Raw genomic sequence first — 26,491 nt, 5'->3', positions numbered from 1 at the left:
GGAAGTATCTTGCACAGGGCATTGAGTGGGACTCTAATTTTGTAGCCTGCTTAAAGTCTTCAAACCTTGAAAAGCCCTCTAACATTTAAATAGTTCATCCTCAGGATAAAGCATGTTGACTGGAAACCCTCTCTGTAACCAGCCCTGGTGTTTCTTCCTTGATTTACGGTGCTTTTCAATGAGTAGAGGGAAAAGCAAGAAAAAGGACCAGACAGTGAGAGAGAGTCCTTTTTGACCTCTAAGTCACTCTGAACACAGTGATGTATCACAGAAACAAAGTTAGAAGAAGCAAAAAGTTTATTACCATAAATGCGAGCTTGCCAGATCAGGCTTTGGTAATGGTTGTGTACATAATTGTCATCTCAGGTTAATAAAATATCTTGAAAATTGGTAAGTGTGCTGGAACTTCTCGGTGGGTCAGGAAATAAATGTTTTCTCTTGAATTTTCTCCACTGTTCTGGTAGACACGTTCATTCCTTTCCAGAGCAGCATGTGGGACAGCACCACAAGTGTTCTAGCCAAAGGGAAGGCTCAACATGAACCTTTTGGTCTGCAGGGGTTTTTCTGCTTTTCAGAGCTGTAGCTGTGAATGCTAGCCTGGCTTCCCCCCACTGTAGGGACAGTTCGGCTCCCAAATCCTCTCTGGATGCCGGGATGGAGCCCATAAGAAGCTTACATGGCCAAGTCCCTGCCAGCGCTAGGGAAGTACCATCTTTGAATGCTCAGGCTGCTGATGTCCTTGTTGGCATTCCTACAAGAAAATTTCTGCAAGTGGGGTAAATCAGCTGAATGCAGCACGTGATAAACCGAAGGGTAGCCACGACGCCCTTGATATGGTTGGTCATAGTCCAGGCGTTACGTTTCGGAGGCAATGTTTAAGTAATGGAATTGAGCTGGAGGGTCAGAAACGGGCTGGACCTTGGAGTAACTGTCTGGGCATGTTCTCTGTGGAGCAAAACTGGTGCTGCTTGAGGCACAGCACTTTCCTCTTGCTGTCTTGCCTTGGCCTCGGTAAGGGCTGCTACATCTCCAGCGCCATGAATTCACAGGAGGCGTTTGGTTGTAAGCTGCACCACACAGGTTCACAGACACGCTGCTGTGACCAGGGGCAGCTGCAAGCTTTTTCTCTTTATTGTTTTTCCATGTATTTCAGGGTCGATCTGGCCAGAAGGGATTTCCGGGAAGACCTGGTCCCAATGGTCCAAAGGTGAGGAAGGAGTTCACTCATGATCAGAGAGGCAGCGGGTGGAAGGGAGGAAAGAAAGAAGGCAAATGGCTTTTCTCTCTCAACTTTACCGCGCTTCGAGCCTGGGGTATTCATTCCAGAGAGGACAAGGGGACCTGAGAAGTTTCTCTTTTTCTCTGAATTTTGGGGTCTTAGCTTCTGTTTGGTGTCTTCAGCAAAAAGAACGATGGTGCATTTTTTTTTAAGCCATGTGCTTTATTATAAACAAGTGTGTTCCTCTGATATTAACCAACTCCCCTCTCCATCATCTCATCTTATTTTCCATTGCTTCTCCACGGTTTTGTTCTAAAACAATGCACATCATTCCTATCTTTGCTGCCTAATTAGCAGCTGGAGCCATCCCAAGGCAGTTCGCTCCACAAACCCACACTCAAAAGGAAAGAGAAAACCCAACAAAAACAACCTCTTCAAACAATAAATAGCAAAAATGTGGCCTGGCAGCACATCTGGAGTATCTGCCTACTGAGAAAATACAGCTGCCATCACCCGCAGACAATACTGGTTAGCAGGGAGCAGCCACTGGATGGCCCATCCAGGGGTGCTCCGCTGGCCTCCGAGCACTGCCGCGGCTGCCCTCATCCCTGGTGGGTCTGAAATTCTCCTCTTCACCCCTCATGTTTCTTACTCTCTGAACTTCTCTCATCCTGCACTGTGATTTATCTTACGTAGGGTTTTTTCTGTGTTTTTCATCCGGATGCTCCACGTGATAGTAACATGATTATGTTTGATATTTTGCAAGAGCAGAACCAGGATGCAGCATTGCCTGGGAATATTTGGGTTGTCTTTCCCACTAGCAGGTGAATTTTCTTGGATCCTTTCTCCTCTGTCATTCAGGAACTACACCTCCCCATGGTGTCTGCACTCTTGCTTTCCTCAAATCCTTTGGTTGATCGGGGTCCTTCCCTACTCTTCCCTGCTGCTGCTGTGTTTTTGTCGTCATCTATTTTACATAGTCTTTCAGGTTGAAGTGTTATGGGTCAGAAACACCCTGCTTCAGGAACATCCCTCTTGAGTGCTCGTGCCTTTTCAAACATGGGGATAAAGCAACCAGGACTGGGCTATGCCACAGGGAAGCAGACAGCTTAGATTTCAGTATCTGAGTTTGGTTTTGTGGGGGTTATTTTACCACAGCAGGACCAGCTGCTTTTGGGGCATTTCAATCCAGAGCAGCAAGGTTTTGCTCCGTCTATATCAGCCGTGTTTCTTGCCTTGGGTTATCGTTCGAGTCACAGCTGTTTTTGTCAGGTGGTGTTTCTTGCAGATTTTCCACACTCACGGCAGCAGCCCAGATCACGGGCTGCCGGGAGGGTCTGGCTGCCAGCCCCAGGTAACCCGTGTGCCTTGTCTCTCCTTGTCCTGCAGGGTGAGCCAGGAAACCGTGGCCGACCAGGGAAAGTTGGTGAGCAGGTAAACTTCCTTTTCCTTCCCTGTTTGACAATCTCCGACGTACGGTGTCTCCTAGCTGACCAGAGTGCAGGCAGAGGACAGGGGCCAGGGGCTTTTTGCCACCCCAAACCTGTCCATAGCCCTGGTGCTACAGCTGGGGTGCTCTTAGTCTGGCTGAAGCTCTCTGTGAACACACGGGCTGTGACCATGGTGTCTGATTTAACCTGGAGGTGTTTCCATAGGCAGAGTGCTCTGTTACAGCCACAGTTCAAGCAGATGTGCTGTCAGCGACAGCAGCAGTGTGGCACGTGCAGCCAGATGTGCTCCTCAAGGAGGCACAGCCATGGTCAGGAAAAAGATTGTGGATTTCTGTATACTCCTCTTACCCCTAAAAGGGCAATTTCCAGACTTTGCCTAGGTGTGTTTTAAGGGTAGATTCCTCTGCTTTGGGTGCTGTGCTGCTTTGACTCCCACTGGATTTTTTGGGAGCAGAGGAGATAGCCGCTGAAGAAACCAGACCCTGGGGAAGAGAGGGACTGAGCTGCATTTTGTTGTACCGCAAGAGAACATTCTGCTGGGGTAGCAGGGGACATGTATCATTCCTGTAGGCTTCAGGGGAACCACAGGCATCAAGGAAAAAGAAACAATTGTTCCCATGTCTCTGTGATCGAAACCAACCTACTTGTCCACCACCAACCCTGAAATTGCAGCCACGGAGCCTCCAACATGTTCCATGTATTGCTCCATGACCACACCAAGCTGGCTGCAGCAGCTGGCCCTGGCAAAAAGGGTGTTGCTTCTCAGCACAGCTGCCCTTACCAACACCTTCCCTGCTGGATCGTTAATGAGTTTGGTTTGGTTTGGTTTGATTTAGCTCATCAGCCTCTTGGGCTCTTCTTTTGCCATATGCAGCGATTGAAGACCACTGCTCCCATGGGTTTCTGACCAAACGACCAAAAAACCAAGGTGGATCCCCTTCAGTACCAGCACTCTGATGAGCCTTGGTATATAACAAGGGTAGTTATTTGTATTTGGAAATTAGTCATTTCTATATTACGGTTAATAATTTACTCCATGAAGAGCAACAACTGAATAAGCAAAGTTGTTCCACACATCTGAGTTCTAGTTGCAGCTTTATCAAATTCTGCACAATGTCAGGCAACATCTTCCAGTGCTCTGTGTCTCAGTTTCCCCTTCTGTGGAAGGCATGAGGCAGCTCTGAACAGCGCTTAGTACAATGTCTCCTATTCTCAGGTGGCACCTATGGGCGCTGTTGTATATACAGTTAAAAATGAATGTTTGAAGAGCTTTGAGATCCTTAACAAGATTTATCCTTGAAGGACAAAACATCATTAGGATTATTATTCTTTAACATCCCTCAGGACTAACCTTGGATGAAAACTGTAGGCACTGTTCACCAAAAAGAAAACACAGCTGGCCTCCGCTGACACTGAAACCAGCCCAGCGGTATGAAAGCTGCCTGTATTAGTCAATTAGTCTCTGTCTAGAAATATCACCCAGAAAGAATTTCCGTTTCCATACCAGTCAAGTCATTAGAACAAAAATGTTGCACCAGGTTAGTGAGAAATCACCTCCTTTCCCGTCACACCTTTGCTGAACGATGCTGGAGTGTTGGGGTTTCATCCCTCCCTCCACCTAAGCCTCAGCGTGGGATTTTGGGGCTGGGCTGGTTTTTTGCAGAGCTCTGAGAGGTTGCGCTCCCCAGGTTGCTTGGCACTAGGAGACCCCCTCGCCTCACCACTGGTTTTTCTTGTGGAAGCCTTGATGTTCTCTGTTCCCTGCGCATGTAGGAGTGGTCAGACCTTTCAGACTTGCTGCTCTGCCCTCCATATGGGCTCCCTCTGGGCAGAAACCCTCAGCATAGCAGCATGAGGAAAGATCAGCCGTCCACGTCCATCTCATTGGATCTCACTTCCCTTTCTCTGGGACAGCTCATTAGGCAAATGTGGGAGTTTCTGTGAGGTTTCCAGTGACACTTGAGCTCTCATTGGAAAAGCCACAAATTTAAGCCACAGGGTAGTCCCTGGTGTGTTGGTTTTTATGTTCCAAGGACACTGACTCAGGAAGTTCATTCATAAGGTGCTTGATGTCTTCACATGCTGGAAGGATTTCAGCTGCTGGGCTCCCCTGTACCCTGGAAATGTGTGATTTAACCCTTCCTTGCCAGTAGATGGAGGCAGGAGAGTATGAAGAAGAATACAGGACCTCTGCTCCAGGCCACCAGCCTTCCTGTTCCAGAGCTGGGAATGCAGAGCAGAGAATTGACTGAAATGTCCACCTTGGAGGTCAGACAGCCCTGCGGGAGAAGCAACACCCTGCAGCAAATGGGACAGCAAACTGAGGAAGGGTGACACAAGCCCAGAGACACCACCCCCCCCGCACTAGAGACTGAAACTATCAATGGAGTGTTCCAGCTGAAAGAGGCCATGGTTGACCTACATCCTTAACAGGAATGAGGAGGTCCTGTCATAGCAGGAGCAGCCTTTTGAATCCCTCCTCCCGTACAAGAAGTGACAGCCCTGCTCACTCACGTGGCCATGCCAGGGTCACCATGCACCCATTGCACCGTGCTGGGCAGGCAGGCACTCCACGGCCCCCTGGGGGTCTCTCTCCCTGCGAGGGAAAAGCATATTGTCCCAATAGCAGATTTTATTCTAAAATAATTTGGCAAAGGAAACCAGCAGCATCAGTTGTCACCTTAATGTGTTTTCCTTGCAGTTCTTTTACAAAGGAGGGCTGGGCTGTAGCGGCATTTTGCCGGTGGGGTCTGACCTGCAGAGATACGGATTGACTTGACCAAGGTCAGACGGGTCACCGAGACCCAAGCAGGGAATTGCACCGGCGTTCCCCACGTCTTAGAGCAGTGCCTTTCCCAATGCACTTGCCTTCCCCTCTGGAGCGTCTTTCTGAGCTGCAGCCCCCTCGTTCAGGGATTTACGGGCACTGTAGTGCGTGGAGCCTCTTTGATCGGACCCGGTGTTTCTCCCCTCGCCCCCCAACGCACGGTGGGACCCCCACGCAGCTGCAGGGTACAGCTGAGCCCGGTGCACAGGGGGTTAAACCGCATGGCTTTTCTTTGCGGGTCAGAGCGTCCTCCCTTAAACTGTGATATTTACTGTTTTACTTTCCCTTTCTTTCATCTGAATGGGAGAATTGTACATTTACTCCCTCCCGTCCTTTGTCCCTGGTTTGTTTTGTTTTGAGTTCTAGCGAACCAGTAAAACAGAAAGGCCATGATCGGTTCCTGCTGGGAGCAACTGGCGGTCCCGTCCCTGGGAGACCCTGCTCACGCTGGGCTCGCCTTTCGGTTGTTTCTCTCAAATGGGCTATGATTTATGCAAGGCTTCATTGCTGACTTGCTCTCTGTTGATGCAGCCAAGAGGGGGGGCTTAATTATGACAGGGCTGGACAATAAATGGGGAAAGACAGGAGTTAGGAATTACAACCCACCAGTCCCCCCCCCTTTCCTTCCCCCCAAGCCCCCAGCAACTTTTTAACAATCTCCATCCCTTTTCCACCATGCCCTTGGCTGAGGAATACAGCAGACTGAATCATGAGCGACATGCTGAACTCCCCATCTAATATAAATGTTTTACATTCTTTCCTGTATACTGTGGGCCTTTATCTGGGCAGCCACCGCTGCTGGGACTTCACGTGCATCATTACACACATTGCCTGGAGTCGCGTTTGATGCAAGGCTTCTTTTCAGCCCTGGGAACCTGGGAAAAATATGTTACGCCGCAGCCATTTTAGCGTAATGGCCACGATTCAGGTCTGCTTTGATTTAATGTTTGCCACTGGTGGCTTTTCTGGTTCTTAAAATCTAAATCTTTTGCTGCTTGTGTTCCCTTTAGTGTTGATCCCATTTTGGTCGGTGAAGAATATCGTTACCCAATCTCCCTCAGTTGTTTCATATACTCCCAATAATTTATCAAGATTTATTTTGCCTAGACATATCTCTCTCGATTTGTGTCTGCTTGCAGACACAGCAGCGTTCGTTAATGTAGCCCAGAGCAGGCAGTATTGGCTGCAAGCACTACAGAGCTACTGTGCTGGAAGCCTGGCCACGTCACAGGGTCCCTGCTGTGCTGCCTCGCTTCGGTCCGTACCCAGCCACGGACGCTCCCCTCGCCGGGTACGCGGGTACTGCCACCCATCTGCCAGGCACCTGCGGGCTGGCGGGGCAGCACAATCAACGTGCCTCACTTGGTGACCCAGATTCCTTAGGGAGTTTTTAGGGTGGTAGCTGCTGTGGGGGGCGGGAAGGTTGGCCTTCAAGCCTGAGTCTGGATATGTGATGTCCCTCAGAGATGTTTTTGAAACAGTCTTGTTCTCCACTGTAACATTTGCTTGCAAGAGCAGGGATCTCTCTTCTGCAGGGACTGACCTAAGTAACCCAGAAATATCTTAAAGAGAGCATCTTCCCTGGGGGGGAGAGAGTTTTGCAGCTTTTCTGAGAAATTCTAAATTAAGGAACATATTTATTTTTTCTTGCTTTATTATCTTATTTTTGCCTAGCAGTGTGTTTTCCTGTTTCATCTCATTGCTTTGCCATTTTCTCTCTGCCTTAACGTTTGCTTTCTTCGTGGCCTTGGGCTACTGGAAAACTTCAGTAACCGGATACAGTTATCAGCTATGCTTCTGCACTTGTGTCTAATTGAAAAGATAATTGATTCAGCTGCCTTCAGCAATGCCACCCAGTGGCAACCTTGCACGTGCAGATATTGCAAATTTGCCTGCTCTCCCTTTGGCTCCTGCAGGGCAGCCTGCTCGGAGTCCAGCACCGCTTTGCCCCCACGTGTGTGCGCCGTGTCCGTGCTGCCTGGCCACAGCAGCACGCTTGTGCACTGGGACTACTTCAGCTGCAGCAAAGCCCATTTCAGTGCTGGTATCAGAAGGGTTGGTGACATCAAGTCCCAGGTGGGGTGGTAGAGATTTCCTGGTGGTCGCTGTCTTCCTGTGGTTGATCGGTATTCCCATCACGGCGCAGTGGTGTGCCGGTTTCCTGGGACATCATCTCTGGATGAATTTCTAACGCAAGCATTTCACTCCATGCTCTGACATACCCACTGAGCTCTTTGCCTTCTCTCATGAGTTTTTTCAAACACTTTTCACCTGGGTGTTGCTCCCATACCAGAGTGTGACACGGGCTGCTCTGAGCAGAGAGTGTGTGGCCGCTCCCTGCAAGAGGTGAAGCCAGCTGAGCGTCCAAGTGAGAGATGCTTTTGTGGAACCCATCAGCATGCCTCATTGAGGAGCCTCTGTCTCCAGTGATGCTCAAAGGACGGCATTTAATTGCACCATGTGAGGAATGTTAATGCATGAAGTCTCTCAGTGTTTGGAGTCATCGTCAGAAGCTGTTCCCTCCGACGACTTTTAGAGAGGGGATCACATTGTGTTTTATGTCTCTGAATGGGTCTGCTGAGCCTCACGCGTATGGGAAGAGCAATGAGGCTGGTCATTTTATGCTACAGCTTTACATTGTGAGTGTAACTTCATGGAGAGAGGCTTTTGGTGGCAGGAGGAGCTGCACAGCCTGCAAGGAGGCGGCTCTCTGATGCTGGATGCTCCTCTGTAGCTCGGTGGTACATGGTACATATAGGTATATGTAGCTGTGAACAGACCCACAGCGATGCAGAGTGCAGAGAGCTCCCCTACAAACTGCATGCATTAGGCCAGCTGGGAACAGAAAAAGCAATGAAGCAGGAGTACAGAGGAAACTTTTGCTTCTTTTCTTGCTGTTCCACCAGAAAGGAGATTGCAGGGTGAAAAGCTCTCCTTTTTTTTCTGAGACCACTCTCCAGAAGCTGCCTTGATAACGTCACTTTTTTCCCGTTATGTTTGTTCATGCTGAATGTTTTCTTGAGCGTGTCATTTGAAAACTTCCTTGATGTTGAAGTGAAAAGTCAGATGTATTTGCATCGACGAACTTTTACAATTTATTATGAAGGTTTCAAATTATTCTAAAAAAGAGGAAAAGTAGGATGATACCACTGGAGAATCCATCTCCTGTCTCTTGACTTGCTCAGCAACCACCTCCCAGTACCCAAATGAATCTGTTGCCTCAAATCAAACAAGCTGGGGTATGGCTTCAATTCACACCACCCATGCAAACTGTGGGCAGGTTATGAAGTGTTTCAACAGGAGATTAATCCCTTTAGCTACAGACTCATTGGACGAACTAAATATACGTATCTATCTCTGAACGACCCTTGCTGGGTCTAGGGATGAGACTAAGAGAATCACACAGTGGGAGAGTGCCTACAGTGGCAGAGAGGACAGTCCCTTGCACGTCTAGAGCCAGAAACCCACTGAGGCTGGTAGGGAAGCTGCTGCATTTCAATTCTCAGGAATCTTAGCTTGAGATTCCATCTATTTCCATCTTCCTAATTAAAAGCAGTTCTGTTTGTTTCTTAGTTATCCCAAACGTTGTTAAATGCTGACAAATCCTGAGCTTAAACTGGGGTTTTTTTTCCAGGATAGTTTCTGAGTAGTGTGACAGATCTGCTGCCCTGCTGGCCCCTCTGGCTCTGTCCTCAGACCTTTATTTTCTGCTGACATCGCAACAGCATGACACTGTCCAGGGCAAAATTAGTTTGCACAAGGGTCTGAGGCAGCTCAGATTAACCCAGAGGAAGCGTACCCAGTACAACAGCTAAAATGATGGCAACTCTTGGAGCCTGTGCAACCCAGGAGCTCCCGCTATCGATAGTCTTGGGGAAGCTGCACCGATGTTTTGGGAAAACAAAGCCATGCTATAGACTCAGCCTTTCTACGAAACGTGCTTAACTCATCCCCTATACTGTGTGTTGTGGCTCTTGCAGATCCTAGTGCTGCTGTTCCAGCTGGCGCCTAAAGCAGAACCAGCTGTGGAGTTAGACGTTCCCATGGCCGGGAGCAACTCTGTCCGCTCTGGTAGCCAGTAGGAATTACTGAGCGGTGTACAAGGGATGCGGTGCTATTTCAACCAGCAAGGTGGACCAAAGAAATCATTTACTTTCTCAGCAAATAAGACTGAAAATTAATTGTGCTTTTCTCTTTCCTCAGGGTCTAATGGGTTTCATTGGTCCCGTAGGGGAGCCTGGAATAGTGGGAGAAAAGGTAAGATCGCTTGCAATGAATCGGTTGTTAAAACTTTTGCAGGATGAGGGAGACTGGGATGGGAGGAATATTGCAGATTAAGTTCTCGTGTCAGTGCAACACCCAGTGGGAACGCAGCGCATCCAGGGTCATCCACTTTGCATTTAGGAATTAACGTGCGTTTGCTCTCCAAGGAGATGCTGTCAAATATCCTTTAAAAATCTATGCTTTATTCATTCAAAATCTGCCAGAAAGCTTGTATCTGACAGTCAATTCTGTTTATTCTGGGAATGGGGGACCCATCGGCCCTGCATTCCTGGTCAAGGGAGGAGTCCAAGGAGCTTAGCCTACAGGCGGGTTTGTGCAGAGATATGCTCACAAGCCCAGGCTGAGTTGCTGGTGGGGTCACACAGGACCAGGGCTAAGCCTGTGTTCAACAGGAGCTTTCAGCAATTTCTCAGGTACAGGGAAGGCGCAGGAGTGCAGCCACCCATTTGAGCGAAGGCTGGTTCAGATATTTCCCTTTTTGTTTGATGAGGGCCATCCTGTCCGGCTGCCCCGGTGGTTGCATTGGGCACGCTGCTAAGGCCTGGTGCCCTCTTGTGTGCAGTACAGATACATGCTTCTTTTGGGAAGAAAAATGGTTTTATTTTCCATAAAAATGTAAATGGACATTAATTTGTTTTCTATTAGCGTAAAATTTTATTCAGGGGTAGCTTCCAAAGACAAATCATCTATGTCATTCACTATATCTCAGTTGCAGACTGCTGGTTTTCATTGGGGGTTTAATTATTCACAGTCCAGCTATAAAGATAGTAAAGAGCACAAAATGATGCATTCCACACATCGGTTCTCTCGCTCGCTTTTATTACTTCAAGCCCTGTCCTCTGGGTAATGATGTCAGGACTCTGTGACAGTTATACTGTGTTCGCTGCAGATGCATTTTATTGCTTGTCTGCAGCAGGCTTTGGGCAGCCCCGTATGCTGGATGTGCTCTGGTGGGGCAGTAGCAGAAGCAGGCTCAGTCCAAACTGTCAAGGCACACAAGAACTGCAAGGAATGACACGATGTGGGCTGTGATTTACAGAAGGAAAACGGAGGAATAAAGAGTCTGTGATGTGTCCAAGGTGGTTACGCAGAAAGCTGGTGCCTGAGTGAGCTGTCTCAGTGGCAAGTGCAGCCCTGAATCCCATGAGGAGTGGAAGGGTTTGCCATGCAAGAGGCATGGGGAGATCTTTTCCCCTACTCCAGTAAATTCACACCTGGCCCCATGTTTTCCATGCCAATGCCTTGACCGCACGAGCTATCCTCATCTCGCAGATCGACTCTGTAACATGATAATGTGATAATGTTACATTGGTGTCAAGGCAAACCTGGGCTGTCCTTTGAAAATCTCCCCTAGGAGATCCTCGGCACAGCTGCAATTTCTATCAGACTTCTTCTCTACCAGGAGAAACTTGCAGATGACAGAAATAACTATCATCAAATCAAAACCTCAACCAGGCCTCCAGTTGGCATAGCATCCTGCAGCTTACTATGCTGTTGTGAGCTAAATGAAGTGGGAAATATGCTTTCATTAGACATAGCTGAGTCAGCAGTCTTCATCCTGAGAGCTGCAAAACTTAAGACTGAAGCCAGTAGAGTCCAAAGATTATCAAAGAGAACAATACAGTTAATACATACTTAATAAAATCCATGCATTCAGGGAGAAAAAAATCCTTATGCTGGTTTACGAGGGCCAACTGGTGACAACACAGACTCTGGGATTTGTTTTTAATAAGATGCTTAGAGCCCAAGAAGTATTTCCCTTTACACTTTAGCTCTTGGAAGGTAGGTCAGATTTTGGGTGTAAACTACTTGGCAGCATTTGCTAACTCCTCCTTCCTCATCCCCCCAAGCGCACAAGTGTAACACACCTAATTCCCGGGGCATTACCAGGGTTGCGAGGGAGGGTACAGGCAGCTGTGGTGGGAGCTGCCACCGCCTCCGAAAGGAGCGGCTGATGCCCTGCCACTGAGTCTCCAGCTCACCCCGGTGGCAGCAGGTCCCGGTGCTGCTCACAGACATCTCCCGTTCTTGGCTGAGCTGTAGAGCCAAGGATGCGCTTGGGAAGTGAGATGTTCTGCAAGTGGGGATAAGTAAGACTTTTGGAATTTGTAAGTGATTTTTTTAGTATGTCGTTTTTTAATGCCAAATGGTGGCTTGTTTTAGAAGGGGCAGTATCTTTAGGGTGGGCCATGGAGGAACCCCTCATAAACACAGGGTCATTGCAGGTTGTTGTTGTTTGCACTGTGGTCTCAGTATGAGCCACAGGATAGAAGGTCCCCCAGAACGCCTACAGTCTCCTTCTGAAAGCACCAGCCGCCTGTTCCGGGCAGCAGCGTCCGGTGCCTTGGGTGGGAAGGGCTGGAGATCCCCTGGGATCCAGTCCTAGCAATGTCTGGGGTTGGGGGTGGTCTCAGGTACATTGCTTGTTTCTTGTTCTTTGGTGGTTTGATGGCAATAGTAAAGTCCTCTCTCTTGGATATAGAGGATTAGCTAATTCTCGCTGTAGCCCTTTAACTACTTTGATGAGATGGATACTTGAAAGAGGATGAAGATTATTCTATACTGGGAGCCTTTCTGGTAGAAATCTGGTGGCACAGGCTGCGATTTACGGCTATTTTAGTTGTTTCCTGGCTCTAGATCCCTGTCGCTGCCAGCTCAGAGTGCTTGTTAGCAAAAGTCCTTACTCTTCCCCATGTGCCTGTGTCTCTTCTAGGGTGACCGTGGCTCAGTGGGACCCCCAGGGCCTCCAGGAGTCAAGGGGTCGATGGTAAGGAGTAAGTCTGCATTCTCTCGCTCTTGCTGCTGCCTCTTTCTCTCTGCCCTAGTGAAGGGTGCAGCTTCTCCCGGCATTTAGTTAGGTGACAACAGCTGAAAATTCTTCCCATCTCTGTGGGGATGGGAATGGCCATTTGACTGACTGGATATTGAGGTGTAACCTCTCCCCAGCAGCCATCTTCAGCAATTCCCAGCCCCAGTGCCATGCTAGGCTTCAATGTCCTGCACCTCGGCCAGCTGAGGACCTGTTGTGTCCAGTAGAGATAACCAGGCACGGCAAGCTGCAGCTCCTGAAGGGTTGCCTGTTTCCGAGCATCCTGGCTGATGAACAGGCGGGGCCGGGCAACAGGAGTCTGTTGTTCCCATCTCAGCAAGTTGCAGAGGGAGCTGGAGACACGTGGCCGCTGGGCAGCACAGCACGCTCGTGGTGGTTTGCTGTGCTGTGTGCACGGCCATGTGGGGATCAATCCTCATTTAGGAGTTTACAGGGGGGACCTCAGCAAGGTCTTGTCTTGCTCTGACACCTCCTGTCTACCCTAGCACAAGAGCCAAAGACAGATTTTCATATTAATTCAGCCCATTCTCTTCCGGGCTGTTGGGAGCATCTCGCTGCTTATATGGCTGGCAAGGCTGGAGCTGGGCTTCTGACAGTTTGGCCTTCTCCATCTGCCCCTGCACGATTTTACCCTCACAGATAACAGACCTGCCTGACCTTGCCAGCAACCCACAATGGCTTTTTTCCTCTCTTCCCACTTAGAGGAAGAAGGGCTGAGCAGATCCTGGGAAATCACACCAGGCATGTTCTTCTTCCCTTTCAGGGGCACCCCGGGACACCAGGAGGAGCAGGTTTTCCTGGGATCCCTGGACCAACAGTAAGTAAAGGCTACCATCACTTCGTAATACCACAGACCAAAAATCAGCATCCCCTATCCCGGGCATTTATGGGCTGAGTCAGGCAACCGTGTCCCAGTTGATGTGAGTTTGATGTGAACAAGAGATATGGGGGAAGAGATGGGGCATGGGTGGAGCAACATGGAAAGAGATGCTAAAATCAGAAGTGGTGCTTAATTCAGACTTCTGTAGCCCATCTCCCTAATGGAGGATCCAAAACTCACAATCCAGACTGAGTCTTTTAGCAGGACACAAGCACACTAGCTCAAGGTGTTATTGCAAGGCCCTCTGTTTCCTCTGGGAGCTGTTGGCAGCGTGGTGATCACATCACGCGCTGCAGCGGCTCTATCATGCGGTGACTGCATGGTGCATTTTCAGGGATGCTCGCTGGAGCGAGAGGAGCAGCAGAGCAGCTGCCCCCAGGTGCACCCTCCCTCTGGATGGGCTCATCTGGTGCACGTGCAGCTGTGGCTGGAGCCTGCAGTTGGTGTGGAGGTAGAATTCAGTGTGGCTCCAGTTTCCCACAGCCCTTGCTCGGATGCAGCCCTGGCTCTCCTAGCAGCACAAATGCTACTGTGTGTCGTTTGCTGGAACCAAGAGAAAGGCAGCTCTAGGCGGGTACGGGGAATGGATTTTGGTCAGCGTGTGAATTCCCACAGTGTTGTTAATTGGGAGGGAGATCACAGCAGTGAAGTGCCCAGGCAGTGCCAAAGGTCTGGCCGGCAGCTCTGCCCACAGTGGGGAGCTCGGTGATGCGCTGGGCCCACCAGCTGCAGCCAGCTGCTGCCTGGGGAGGGACTGCACAGCTGCAAGGAGCAGCTCCAGGCAATGGACGTGAGGGAAAGAAAATGTCTGAGGTCAAGCAGCACCTCGGGTGACCCGTCCATACTGGCAGAGCAGCAGCACGGCACTGGCCAGGAGCAGATGCTGAGGCAGCCCCAGCAGGGAGCTGCTCTGTGGCCCCTCATGGCAGCGCCTGCTGCTGACAGAAGTCCAGGAGGCAGCAGATATCTCTAGATGTCCCTTTTTTAGCAGCTTTCTCAGCATGTTGGCTGCTGCAAGACTTAGGGATAGCTGGAGCATAGGCAGGCCCCCTGCTTGCTGCACGCCTGTGAGCTGGGGAGGGGACCGGGGGGTTCTCTGCACCAGCCCTGGGCAGAGAGCTCCTGGGGGTCCTGCAGCACTGCCTAGTGCACTGCTATCTAGTACCATGAGTTGGGGCTGAGTTTTGTCTTCCTTCACTGGGGCATGATGACGGCAGTATGAGTTGAGGCGTCAGCTCCGACTGGAGATGCCAAAAGCTCTCTGAAGAGCTCTGGGAGCTGAGACCGTCCCCAGGTCCTTCTGCTTCCTTCGGTCCCTGTTCTCCTGCAGGCAAATAACAAGTTCATCCAAGCAAAATATTTCCTCCAAGACTGCATTTTAAAAAGTCATAATTCAATAAGTCAAACTTCCACACAAAGCCAGTAAATCAAATAATCCCCTAATATCAAATCCCCACTCATTAACTCCAGCTGTTTCTGCCTGTTTCTCCACCAAAAAGTCGTTATTTGCTTTTCAAGCCAGACCTGAGGCACGCTGCTGTTGTTTGTCCTAAACTGTTAAAATCTTTGAGATTAAGTTACCCAGTGAGCCTTAGCAGCTCTGATGGCTAGTTCAGCAGAGGGTGACTGGGAATGGGACGCAAAGGTATAGTCAATGGGAGGAAACTTTGCCCTTAATTTCAGCTCGCTGACACTTGAGAATTCCTTTTCCCCTCTTCTTGCTCACCATCACGGTACATCTTTTGTCTTAATACACAGTTTTGAAAATAACGCATATGTATAGGTATATTAAAGGTCACTCATCTTCTCCTAAACAGTTCCTTGAAATTCCCAGCATGGTATGTAGTTATTCCCTCAGCATTTTGCCATCACAATGAATGTTTCTGTGCTCGTATTTCCATAAGCTATTTGGGATAGGCTGAGGCTTCCAGGAGGATATTCCAAATACCAACAAAGAATTTCATTTCAGTGTGTGTTTATCATAAAAAATCTCTATAAAACAGGCATCTGACACATCTACTGCTTGTCCGTGCCAGTTGCTACTGACCTCACTAAGCAAAACCAAGATTTACTGTGATGACAAATATAGTTACAGTCAAGTAACTTTTCCATCTTGAGTGAGAACAGCTAAGCATTTGTATTCTGAACTTACATGCCATGCAGCAAGATGCCTCCATTCCAAAAGCAAAAGCTTTATTAGTGGCAGTGGTACAAGCAGTAGGAAGATCACAGTCCAGTTTTGTTCTGATCCTTGGTGAAGCTTGCAGGGTTGACAGTTGGTAAAAGCTATTAATATATAAATAGCAAAACTTGATGTGGAATGTTTGAGAGAATAAGAATGGAATGTGTCATTTTGAGGTTTTCTGACAGCAGAAAGGCACTAACTTTAAATGTGGGTTTTGAAAGTTATAACACAGAAATAATTCCCGTTAATTGAACATATCCTTCAATATTTGAAACATAAATATTCTAACAGACAAAAAAGCTGTTTAATTTTCTTCTGCATTTTCTGCATGCACATTAATGAATCAAGTGTGTACAAATCCTAGTTAAAACCTGAAACCTTTCTGTAAGCATAAGAAGAACAGGCTCATCCACAACACCAACAGTCCAAATGAAATTAGCATCTATCTGCCAGTATGAATATTTATGCAGCACTAACAGGGCAACAGATACTTGAAGATAAAATCATCACTTGGCTAAAAAGGTCAAACTTGGATACCTAAAATGAGGTGTCTGATTTTGTATTTGGACAACTGAAAAACAGATCCTGGTTGTTATTATTTTTGTACAGATACTGAGCAACAGCTGTTTTTAATAGCTTTGGAGGGAATTCTGGATGTTCGACTTCTCTTCAGATCACACCACTTGTACAGACAACAGGCTGCAGATAAGTTAAGCATACAAAACTCAGCCAGGATCCTTGGCATAAATGTTCATAACCCAAAGACAATCAGTGCATTTAAAAAGATACCATTTATAGAGAAGTAAATATGGTAATGACTTTGGCAGGAGTTTAATGAACCAACCTGCTGGTCAGGTGTCTGCGCCTGAGGCCCCTGCAGACCACGTAGGGATGTGGGGTCTTACCAACAGCTGCTGCCTTCCTCTTCCTCCATCTTCATTTTGTTTCCCTTTTCCCTTCCAGGGTCCGGCAGGAGTCCGTGGTGCACCAGGGATAAGAGGGGCGAAAGGCCGCAGGGTAAGCGCTTTTCAAAAGCTTTTATCTCTCTCCTGTTTCAGCCACTGGAAAAGTAATCTGGTGGATTCTTTTGGGGGTGTGAAGATGAGCAGCAGTGGGGGCAGAACCCCGCAGCTGTGTTTCTGCTGCGTGCAAAGGCTGCAGTCATTGAAGCAAGTCAGACCAGGGTTGCAAATGCAAGTGATGTGTATGGGCAGAGGGGTGTCCTGGTGTAGAGTTTGTCATGGAAGTGGTCCAGATTGTCTTTTCCAGCCACCTGCAATGCCAAGGCGGGACTTATGGACACTTCTGGCGAGGATGGTGAGGATTTAGCCATCTGAAGATGTATCTGGGCAGGGTGAAAGGATGCGGGTAGAAGACCAGAAAAGATGTCTCTGCTGCCAAGGGAGAGAGAACAGCTGAGACGTGAAGTGTTGCAATTTAACTGGAGGCAGATAAAGGAGGAAATGTTCCTCCATGTCATAGAATTAAGAGACAAGGCAGGCAGAAACAGAGCTGACACGGAGCTGAACAGCCTACTCTTCCTGTGTCTCCCCTTTCAGTCTCACAGGGTCAGTGTCTTCCGGCAGCGTTCCGCAGGGTTATGACAAAGGTGTGCTCCACGCTGTCAGCAGATCAAACTGTAAGAATGTCCTGTGTCTTTTTAGGGTTTTTTCCAGCCCATAACACAAGGGCCTGATTTTACCTGTACATATCTAAACAGTACCACACTATAAGCGTGTGTGAATCCTTGCTGTGCCTGGAAAGGGCAGCCCCCCAGCCTAGTGCTGGGTAACGGTACTAAATAGCATCACTGACAGTGCTACAAGTACACATTACACTGGATAAATGTTTCATAAGCACTCTGTATCAGTTCATGGCATGGTTCTTCCTGCTCTGTTTGGGTGACAGCCGACAGCAGAATGACCTCTAGACCTGCCAAAGCTGCTTGTTTTCCTGCCTATGACATCCAACCCATGTCCCGCTGAGCTCTTCAATCTTTCTTCTTCTTCAGCGGGACATTTATTGCAGGAGCATCCTTGCTTTGGGTTGTTTTTCCTTGTCCAGCTGCTTTGCAAAGTATTAATAGCAAGCACGCATGGGTTCTACTGAAGGCCCCAACAACAACATATTTTGCATTTCTCCCTCCAAGGATCTTATACCTGCTTTCATGTTTCTTTTTCAAAGATGTAGTTTGAAGTAAACTATACATTTTACCCACCCCCAGTCTCTGCTTCTACTGTAACTCCTGCTTGGGGAACTAGGAACAGCTAAAGATTGCGTGTTTCCCTCTGCCAGAGATAATACTGTCCTCAGATAGCTGGGACTGGCAAAAGGAAATGGAATAACCGACTAGGAAGCTCTATAACCACAGAGTTACGTACCCTGGAACCGCTTTAAGCTTTAAAAGCACAGCTAGGACACCAGTAACGTCCATGCCTGGCAGATGTATATTAGCGTTCAACTTCTAACTTGTGGCTGGGAAAAACATCTTCCCTGCCTCTGTCCTCCTTGGTGGGAAGAGCCATGGATCTCATTCCCCAGTTCCGCTCTCAGAGGGTCCCCTGGGGAGCAAGGTTTCTCTGTGCTCCATAGCACAATTGACTGAGCTGTCCAGGACATCCATGACCCTGATGGATGAGAAACTGGAGGCGTTCTTTCACAGGAGGCTTTGAATGGATGGCGGAAAATATCTGAAGGTAAATCTACAGCGCAGAGCCAAACGGGAAACACCTTCTGAACAAACCCAGGCTGCCGACCTGGCGGGGTCCTGGAGAGGCGAGTCCTCTATGGGGATCGGACATTTCTGCCCGTGCCTTTAATGTATGCAGTGGCAGAGGAGGAGTCCCAGCCCTGCCTTCTCCAGCTGCCAGCCAAGGATGCAGCCGCATCCCCTGGCATGGAGCCTCTCCTACAGCAGGCAGCCGCGTGCAGATTGTGGCGTTTGGCTCTTGGGCTGGGTGAGATTCACTCGTATAAATCTTCTTTGGCTTCTTACATCTGCGTTAGCCTAAAGTCCTCACCCCACAAGGAGAGCACAGCTGACCAGGCTGTTTTCATCTCCACTTGTACTGCCAGGAATGACAAAGGTGATATTTGTTATCACACAAGGTAAAACCAAGAGCAAAGCTGGATGCAGCTTCTAAGAAAGGAGGTTGGCTGGCACAGCAGGGACCTGCCTTGGGTGTAGCTAGACCCAGAGCAAGGGTGCCAAACCCTCAGGAGAAATCCTGCAGGACGCCAGCTGCCACCAGCACTTTCTATCCTCAAAAGGACACGGCGCGTGGTAGAGATGTTCAGCTTCATGGCCTTGGACTGTGTTTCCTCCCCAGATGTGGAGTCCAGCAAACCCTGTGCCAGTCGCTCCCCCTGGACATTCCTCCACTGAGGAAGCCCAGACTTCAAAGTGCATCCCAGCCCTGGAAACCAGAAATGCAGCAGTGGCTGTGCCCCAGCTGGCCCCAGAGCCCTGCAGAAAGTCACCCCAGGAAGCGCAGCACGTGGAGGTAGAACAGGAGGTGATGCCCGGGGAAGAGGGTCTCTTACAGTCTTGGTCTTGCCCTGAGGACACTGGCACCGGAGAGGGGTGAGCCTCTGCCAGCGGGCACTGGGCATCTGGATCTGCTGCTGGTGCCCTGCACTGGTCCTGTCCTCAACACCCGCTGCTGGGCTGTGGCAGCATGGAGGTTCAGTGCATTTGAGCACCACAGTGATATAATCCATACAGAATTTGTGAGACAGACAGGCATCCTTTCTCAGGTCCCCAGCAGAGAGGAGGGACTTGGGCTTTGCTCTGCAGTCCTACAGATTTCAGTGAATATGATGTGGGAAAGTCGGTATTGCAGGGACCAGCAGATCTCCTGCCTGGTGGATTTCTGGTTTGTATGTATCTCTCTTGCGCTTTCCTTCTCTTCATACTCTCAGAAGATATTCCAGACACATAGTATTCTTTGTTTGCTTAGTTTGTCCTGCTATGCCGGCTCTTGGTTTTCTCAGGATGGGGAAATGATCCCCCAATTGTAATTTCAGGCATTACCCTCTGTCTATCCTAGCTTACAAAAGGGACGTAATTCAATTCAGAGTGGAAACATGAATGCAGCCTCTGCCAGATGTTTGTGGATTCCATGAGCTCTGTTTGTGGATACTTCATTAATTTTGCTTTTGAAGGAAACGTAAATAGCAAATATGGTTTTGATTGTAAAGAACAATGGAGACTTTTTGGGGTCTGCATTTATGTTGTGATAGCTTTTGTATTGTCAAGATATAAGTACAAATTCTAAAAAGAAAATTCTTTTAAAATTGTAACCTTCTTTTTAGTCATAACAGGGCTATGGTTCCTTCCCAAGCCTTTGTTTAGCCCATCAGACTGATACTGAACAATCTTCCACAAACACAGTTTCCCCTCTCCTCTTCCTTAAGGACAAGAAACTTGGCCATGTGAGCCCAGGCTTATCTCCTTTCATCTGTACTCAGTGTAGCACTTGGACATGTGCTTAACATTCAGCTAGTGACAACAATGCACATGTTTAAACCTAATTATTTAACCAAATCAAGGTTTAAGTTTGGAGGCAGCTGATTCAGCAAGTCCTCTCACCCTATCTCACTTAAATGCAAAAGTACATTTCTGTTCGTCAGCTCCTCGCAGCAGGACAGCATATGGTCTCCAGCACACTCCAGTGAGGATAGCGATACCAAAAATGCTGAGAATCTCTGCAAAGGGTTAAATATCAACTGGAGCCATGGCTTTGGAACGCAGATCCTAAAGCTGGACCCCAAATCCTGCTCTGAAGTGACGTACCTTGCCCCATGCTTCTGGCCAAGGAGTCTGTCAGTATTTCTGGAATGTTGTTCTCCCACTGGAGGGGATGCTGAGTACTGACTCAGGCGACGGAGAAGCTTTTCAAATCCCAAAGCATATTTCTCTCTTGCACTGTACCATTCGTTCGCCCAGCTCCTGCGTTAGCTGCTGCCCAGGTGCAGCCTGCAGAGGCAAGATAAGGCAAAGACACCTGCCCTCCCAGCGCCCTGCGGGCGAGGGGACCGCTATCTCTCCGCCACACGGACCCAATGCTTCCCAGCATCACCGACTGCAGGAATTTGTAAATGCTAGGGATTTGTAAAGTGGTGTTATCTAAGCAAACCTGAAAAGACTTGCTTTTTCCCCAAACTAGCTGAGAAGTTGTTCATGGAGGAAAAGCAGAGGAATATTGTTTTGCTCCCAGCGATCATCTTTCTAGTTGGCTGAAAAAGCACTAGAAGTGTTTGAAGGAAAGTTAGCTACAGATCTATGGCCAGCGATGTCTCCCTTCAGCTCCAGTCAAGGCATCTGCTTGCTTTTCTTTTGGCCAGATGGTGATAGTGGAATATCAATATTTGGATAAAGGGGTAAGGAAGAGGCTTTGGATTTCTGGAAGGGAGCTACTGACTGCTTGTTCATGCTCCTGCTTCTGCAGTCCAGAGGCTGGTTACTGTCTCTGAGCTCTGAGTATCTGTTTGAACAGGGCAAAATGCAGCACTGCTTTGCGGAAACACCTTACTGAGCATTTAGCTGTGTCCTCGGGAGCGCTGTCAGTGCGAGCAGCAGGTGTATCTCTGCTCCCTCACAGGGACTGGCAATAGACCTGACTGGTGGAGCCTGGAGCTGAATTCCCTTGCGACTGTGAGCTGACAGTGTTCATATCTAGCCGACATCGTAACAGTTTATTTAGTCTGGGGTTGCTGATAGTGCTGCTCAGTGTTGCACTCTCTGAGAGAAACACTGTCTCGGCCTGTGTGCCCACTGTCTGTGTGGCACTATCACCAGCTTTGCTGCCGCTGCTGGAGCCTACGTTAAAAGTAACTCATGGTTATAGGGGGCAGAATGTGACTGCAGGTGAGGCTTGCAAGGAATTAATGCTAGCTTCCACCTACGTAGCTCCCTACGCAGGGATTACAGCACAAAATGTACCCACATAAGACATTGAAACTAGAATTTAAGAAATGCCGGGCTCTGCCCAGCCCTGAACGTCTCGCTGCCTGCTGAGACCCAGCACCTCTCAGCACAGCGATGCTGGAGCATCGGCGTTCAGCCACAGGGCCGCAGAGCTGCCATTTCCTGCACTGTTCCCGTTTGGCAGCTCTTGCCTGACAACACAACCAAAAGGGAAAACTCATCTGTTTAGGTAGCAGTGAGTGATGGCACTTGGTCTGGCAGCTCATGTGCTGCAGTGGGACTGCGCAGGTGCATCCCTGTGCTATAACGCTCTGCACAACCTCGGGTGAGCTGCTTTGAGATGGGCATGGCAATGCCTTTGAGCTGCACATTCATGTCCAGCTGGCTTTGGTGAAACAGTTGAGCAGGTTCTGAAATGCTCCAGCAGCCATGAACCTGTATCTCTCTGTGCCTTGGCTGCCCACATGCAAAGGAGCGGGCAGATCTCGATTTAATCCTCCTTTTTTCCTGTTTACATTTTAAAGCTACTTGGAGCTTGCACTGTTTGTACAGTCCTGGCCCAGTGGGACCTCTCCTGAGCTGTGTACTGTCATATAAATACTAACACAGGCGGAAGAAAAGCTTCTTTCTCTTTTTCATGGGCTCCTAGAGATGCTGACACCAGTGATAAAGCCATGCCATTCTGAGGATGGGTCCCTGCTGCATGTGCCCTTAGGATGATGTTCCCCAAGACCCTCTGTACACACTCACCCTGGTCCCTCTGCCCTGCCGTGCTCAGGGTGGGCACGTCTGGCTGTTCAGTTAATTCTGAAACACTGAGAGCCCAAGGGGAGCCCCGGGAGCTCTGCTCAGCCCTGCGGGCAAGGCAGAGCCGCCAGGTCTGCAGGGGGAAGGTACCACGCTGTGCCTTGCAGCATTTGGCACGGGATGCTCCCTGGAGAGCTGCCAGGACCTCACTCGCTCATCTCTAACCAGCGTTGTCAGTAAAAGAGAGTTTTAAAGATTTAACTAATTGACTAAATGTAGCCTTGCCTGTCAGGGTGAATTAGGGGAAGCCTTTATCCTGGGTTTCGGCCCAGGAGGCTGGAGAAGATGAAGCTTGCTACATGCATTTGTGAATACAGGGTCACTTTCTCCTCCTTTAGGTCAGATGCCGATGAGATGTGTTGTGATGGGATTAGGCAGGTGACTGCTGTGAAGTGAGATTGCCCTGGCAGATCCTGCAATGCTGGTGACAGGGCTCTGCTGGAAGAAACGAGGATACCATAAACACTTCCCCAGCCAGCCAGCCCTGCTGGGTGGGACTGCTGAGAGCCACAGCCATTGCTGCCCTTGCTGCGCTGCATGAGGGCTCAGGGCACCCAGCAGCCTGCACCCAGCTCAGAGCAGCCCGTCACTGGCAAAGGGGCTGGGCAGGGCAGGGCAGGCTACAGAAGGTGGGTCTGGAGGGGCCAGGTGCATCCCACTTTCCTTCCCTGGCAGCAACAGTCCAGGAATGGAAGGAAAACCTCTAACCTGAGTCATCACTGTCGCTTCCATGTCCCACTTGCCTCTGATCCCTGCTCCCTCCTACCAGTGCTGAGCTATCGCCTCCTCCCTCTCTGCACCGCCTTCCCCTTCTTCACAAGCAGGTCACTCCATCGTCTTGGCTAGTAAAGAGGTAATTGCACAAAATACCTGAATGGCTGCTCAAAGAGGGGAACAGTTTGTTTTCCAGGGAGGATGAGTTGGGTGGCCGGGTGCTTTCCCAGGGTGCCAGTGCCATACACTCGCTGACGCCTCCCTTCTCTTTGGGCAGCCCAGTCCCCAGCCCCGGGCAGGTCTGGGTTTTTGCTGGGTGTCGCGGTCACCCCAGTCAGCTCCCCAGACGCCCCCAAGCCCTGCTGTCCCCCTGCTCCAGCTTACAGCCCTGTCTGACTTGAGCTGTCCGTAGCTCTGCTTTTAAATGACCTTCTGGTTTATGTCATTGTGCTTTGAGGTTTATAGGGACATGGATTAATAAAACTTTTGGTCTTCACTGCTCTCTGATGTAGTGGCCAGCATGAGCCAGGGGACTTGGGGTCAAGGGCTGGTGAGAGCTGCTGCTGCTCTAGTGTAGCCAGCGCCAACCTGTGAAGCGCCCCGTTGGGCTGTGGTGTTCCCATCTGGTGCACAGTCCTCCGCTGTCCATCTGTCCTGGAGACCAGGCTGAGCATTCTTTAGAGCTGTGTCTTGCTGGCATGCAATGCAGGCTGTTGGTTACTTAATCTCTGGTACGCTCAGCGGCACAGGGTTTTGCCAAGCACAGTAGAAGTTTTTGCATAATTTTATATTGACAGTGTTTGTCTGGTGTAATAATTTGGCTAAGTTTCCTATACATCTTCTGCTGTTACACTGCCTTTCTTTGTGAGTCTCTCTCTCTTCGCCTGTCATACTGGAGCTGCTTTTCTGACGCATTGGCTCCCTAGCCCTGTTATTACTTTTGGCACTCAGTTTGCATCCCGATTAAGCACATTGGCTCCTGTTTTCTCTATTTCCGCATTGGCCTGCTCTCAGGATTCCTCTTACCACTACATTCTAGCACCACTCTGTGTTTTTATTTATTATTTATATTGCAGTAGCGCCTAAGAGTCCCAACTGAGCTCATGGCCTGATTATGAGCATGACATGCATTAATAGAGTCTCTTGATATGCCCTTTTTTTACTGTTTTATTTTCCCTGACTATGGCTCTGTTTATCCTCTGTCAGTGTGACACACAGGTTTCTGGGGTTTGAATCGTGCAGAGGGCTCTGTGTTCAGCTCAGCTGAAATTAGCTTGAAAGCTGGGTCACAGCTAACCTCTCTTCCCAGGGCTCTTCTTGCTTAGAACCCTCTGGAAGAACAAGGACCATCCCTTCCTCAAGGATGCCCGAGCCGTACCATGAACTGTGCACTTTTAGCTTATCACATCCAGGATCGCTCACTGTCGGGACTCTCGTACGTGCTGTGAGTGTTTGCAGCAGCGTGCGTGTCCCGTACAGCTCCCCCAGGTCCTCGTGCCTGGTGCACGCACGCCCAGGAGCAGATGCCGGGTGTAGGACCAGACGTGCCAAAGCAGGCACGGCAGGCTGCGCTGCTCCCAGCACACACATGCATGAGCACCTGCCTGATCCTTCACAGCAGCCGGTTCCTTAAATAGCAGGTAACTCCAGCAGAAGGCTTGGTCCAGCTGCCAGCAAATACACCTGCTCCTTGTGAAGGTACTAGATGGTGGGGGCTTGTGTGCCTCTACGTTCTGTAGGTTTATTGCCTTGACTGTGACCATGAGACTGCACGGTATGCCAAGAGTTAAGGGCAGGGGCAGGTGGAAAAGCAGAGTTTCTAGGAAGGAAGAGGTTTGCTATCAATAAGACCAGAACTGCAAGGCTGTGCATTGCAAAACTGCTGTCATGTAACTGTTCTCTGGAAATAAGGCTGTGCCTGGCCTACTTTTCTCCTCTGGCTTTTGTTTGTGGCTGGTTGTTGGTTTAACGGAATAAAAAATATTTTGGTGCTGTGTGCTGGTAATGGTGAGAAATGAAGCAACAAACTACAGAAAGGATCTTTTGAGTCCTGGGCTCCAGGCTGCTGTGCTCAGCCCAACCAGGTATGGCTTGGCTTAACCAGGACTGAGCTCATCGACTTTGCTGGTGGCCAAAGCTAGGGTGACTGCTGTCTTTTCCAGTGAGACATATACTCTGTGTTCTTATTTTTGCCTCTCTTGTTTTTTTCCAGGGTGCCAGAGGGCCTGATGGACCAGTAGGCGAGCCAGGGTCACGAGGTGCCAAGGTGAGTGCCAGTGGGTGCCCGGGCTGGCCAAGGCTGCTCTTGGCTGTGTGGTGAAATGCTCTGGGCAGGATTAAGGTCACATCCTCCTCCGGGAACAGGGGATCGTCAATAACGCCATGAGGGTCAACCAGCAGGGATGGGTCTTTCGTGCAGCCAGAGTAAAATCTGTCCAACACGGGCATCAGAGCCCTTGCTGCTGGGGTCTGAGACGCTGAATACAGAGGCAGTCCACAAAGATAGAAGGGCCACTGCTAAAATAATAGAATCCCTCACAGGAGTGGGAGTAACTTGAACCAGCGATTGAGTGTGCTTGACTGTCACATCTGAACGTAGCACTAAAATCAGAACAAGTTAACACTACTGGTTAAAATATGACCTAAGGAAATGAGTGTCTGTTCTGATGCACTTCATGTTGGTCACGATAGGCAAAATGCAGGGCAAGAGAAAGAGAGCCTGGCAGGCACCCTGCCCAAGCAGACCCTCGTCCAGGGTGAGCCTGCTGCACCATTGGCTCTGAGATGGGTGCATGGGAGAGTTTCTCTCTTTGGCAGCAGCCTGATGTAGGAGTGTGGCAGAGCTGGACCCTTGTCCTACCATTGAAGGTCGCAGACTCCATCCGCACGCATGGCCGTCTGGATGTAGTTTTGATGGGGAGTTCCCCTTGTTTCATGCACCGCTAGGCAGGGATGTGCCAAGTCTTCCTGAGAATCCCAGCTTCCTCCAAAGCCATGTTTGCTCAAAAAAATTTGAGTCATGCAGCTCATTGCCCACACTCCCTGCTGGTTGGGGTGTTCCTCAGGGCAGGATGCTGGGCAGTTGGCCTCTCAAAAGCTTCAAGGAACTGGAGGGGATATTTGATGCACTAAAATCCAAAAGCAGATGGGCTGGGGCAGAAGAGCATCACCAGTAGTTTGTGCCCCTGCCACGTGTCTTTGTCTTTTTGTTTTGCAGGGCCGCCCAGGGGAGCCAGGCAAGCTGGGGCCCGAGGGGCTGCAGGTACGTCCTCCGTGAGAGCCAGTGCCTGCCAGACTTGGCCTGGCGTCACTCCCCTGGGGGGCACCCACACGTAGTGCGCAGGGGACTGCAGCTTCTCCGGGCC

General features: G+C 49.5%; 1 protein-coding gene across 1 annotated transcript in view; it reads left to right on the top strand.

Annotated features, from left to right (window-relative positions):
• Positions 1 to 26,491, top strand: part of COL27A1 (collagen type XXVII alpha 1 chain) — a 158,977-nt gene that overhangs the window by 86,270 nt on the left and 46,216 nt on the right. Inside the window, 8 exon segments of the mRNA XM_027778196.2 lie at positions 1,154 to 1,207; positions 2,609 to 2,653; positions 9,701 to 9,754; positions 12,495 to 12,548; positions 13,375 to 13,428; positions 16,640 to 16,693; positions 25,339 to 25,392; positions 26,344 to 26,388. Of these exon segments, the coding sequence (XP_027633997.2) occupies positions 1,154 to 1,207; positions 2,609 to 2,653; positions 9,701 to 9,754; positions 12,495 to 12,548; positions 13,375 to 13,428; positions 16,640 to 16,693; positions 25,339 to 25,392; positions 26,344 to 26,388 (414 nt within the window).

This window comes from Falco peregrinus, chromosome 1 (genome assembly GCF_023634155.1).
Source record: "Falco peregrinus isolate bFalPer1 chromosome 1, bFalPer1.pri, whole genome shotgun sequence".
Taxonomy (NCBI): Eukaryota; Metazoa; Chordata; class Aves; order Falconiformes; family Falconidae; genus Falco; species Falco peregrinus.
The sequence above is the reverse complement of the archived record's forward strand: the minus strand, read 5'-3'. Positions and strand labels throughout refer to the sequence as shown.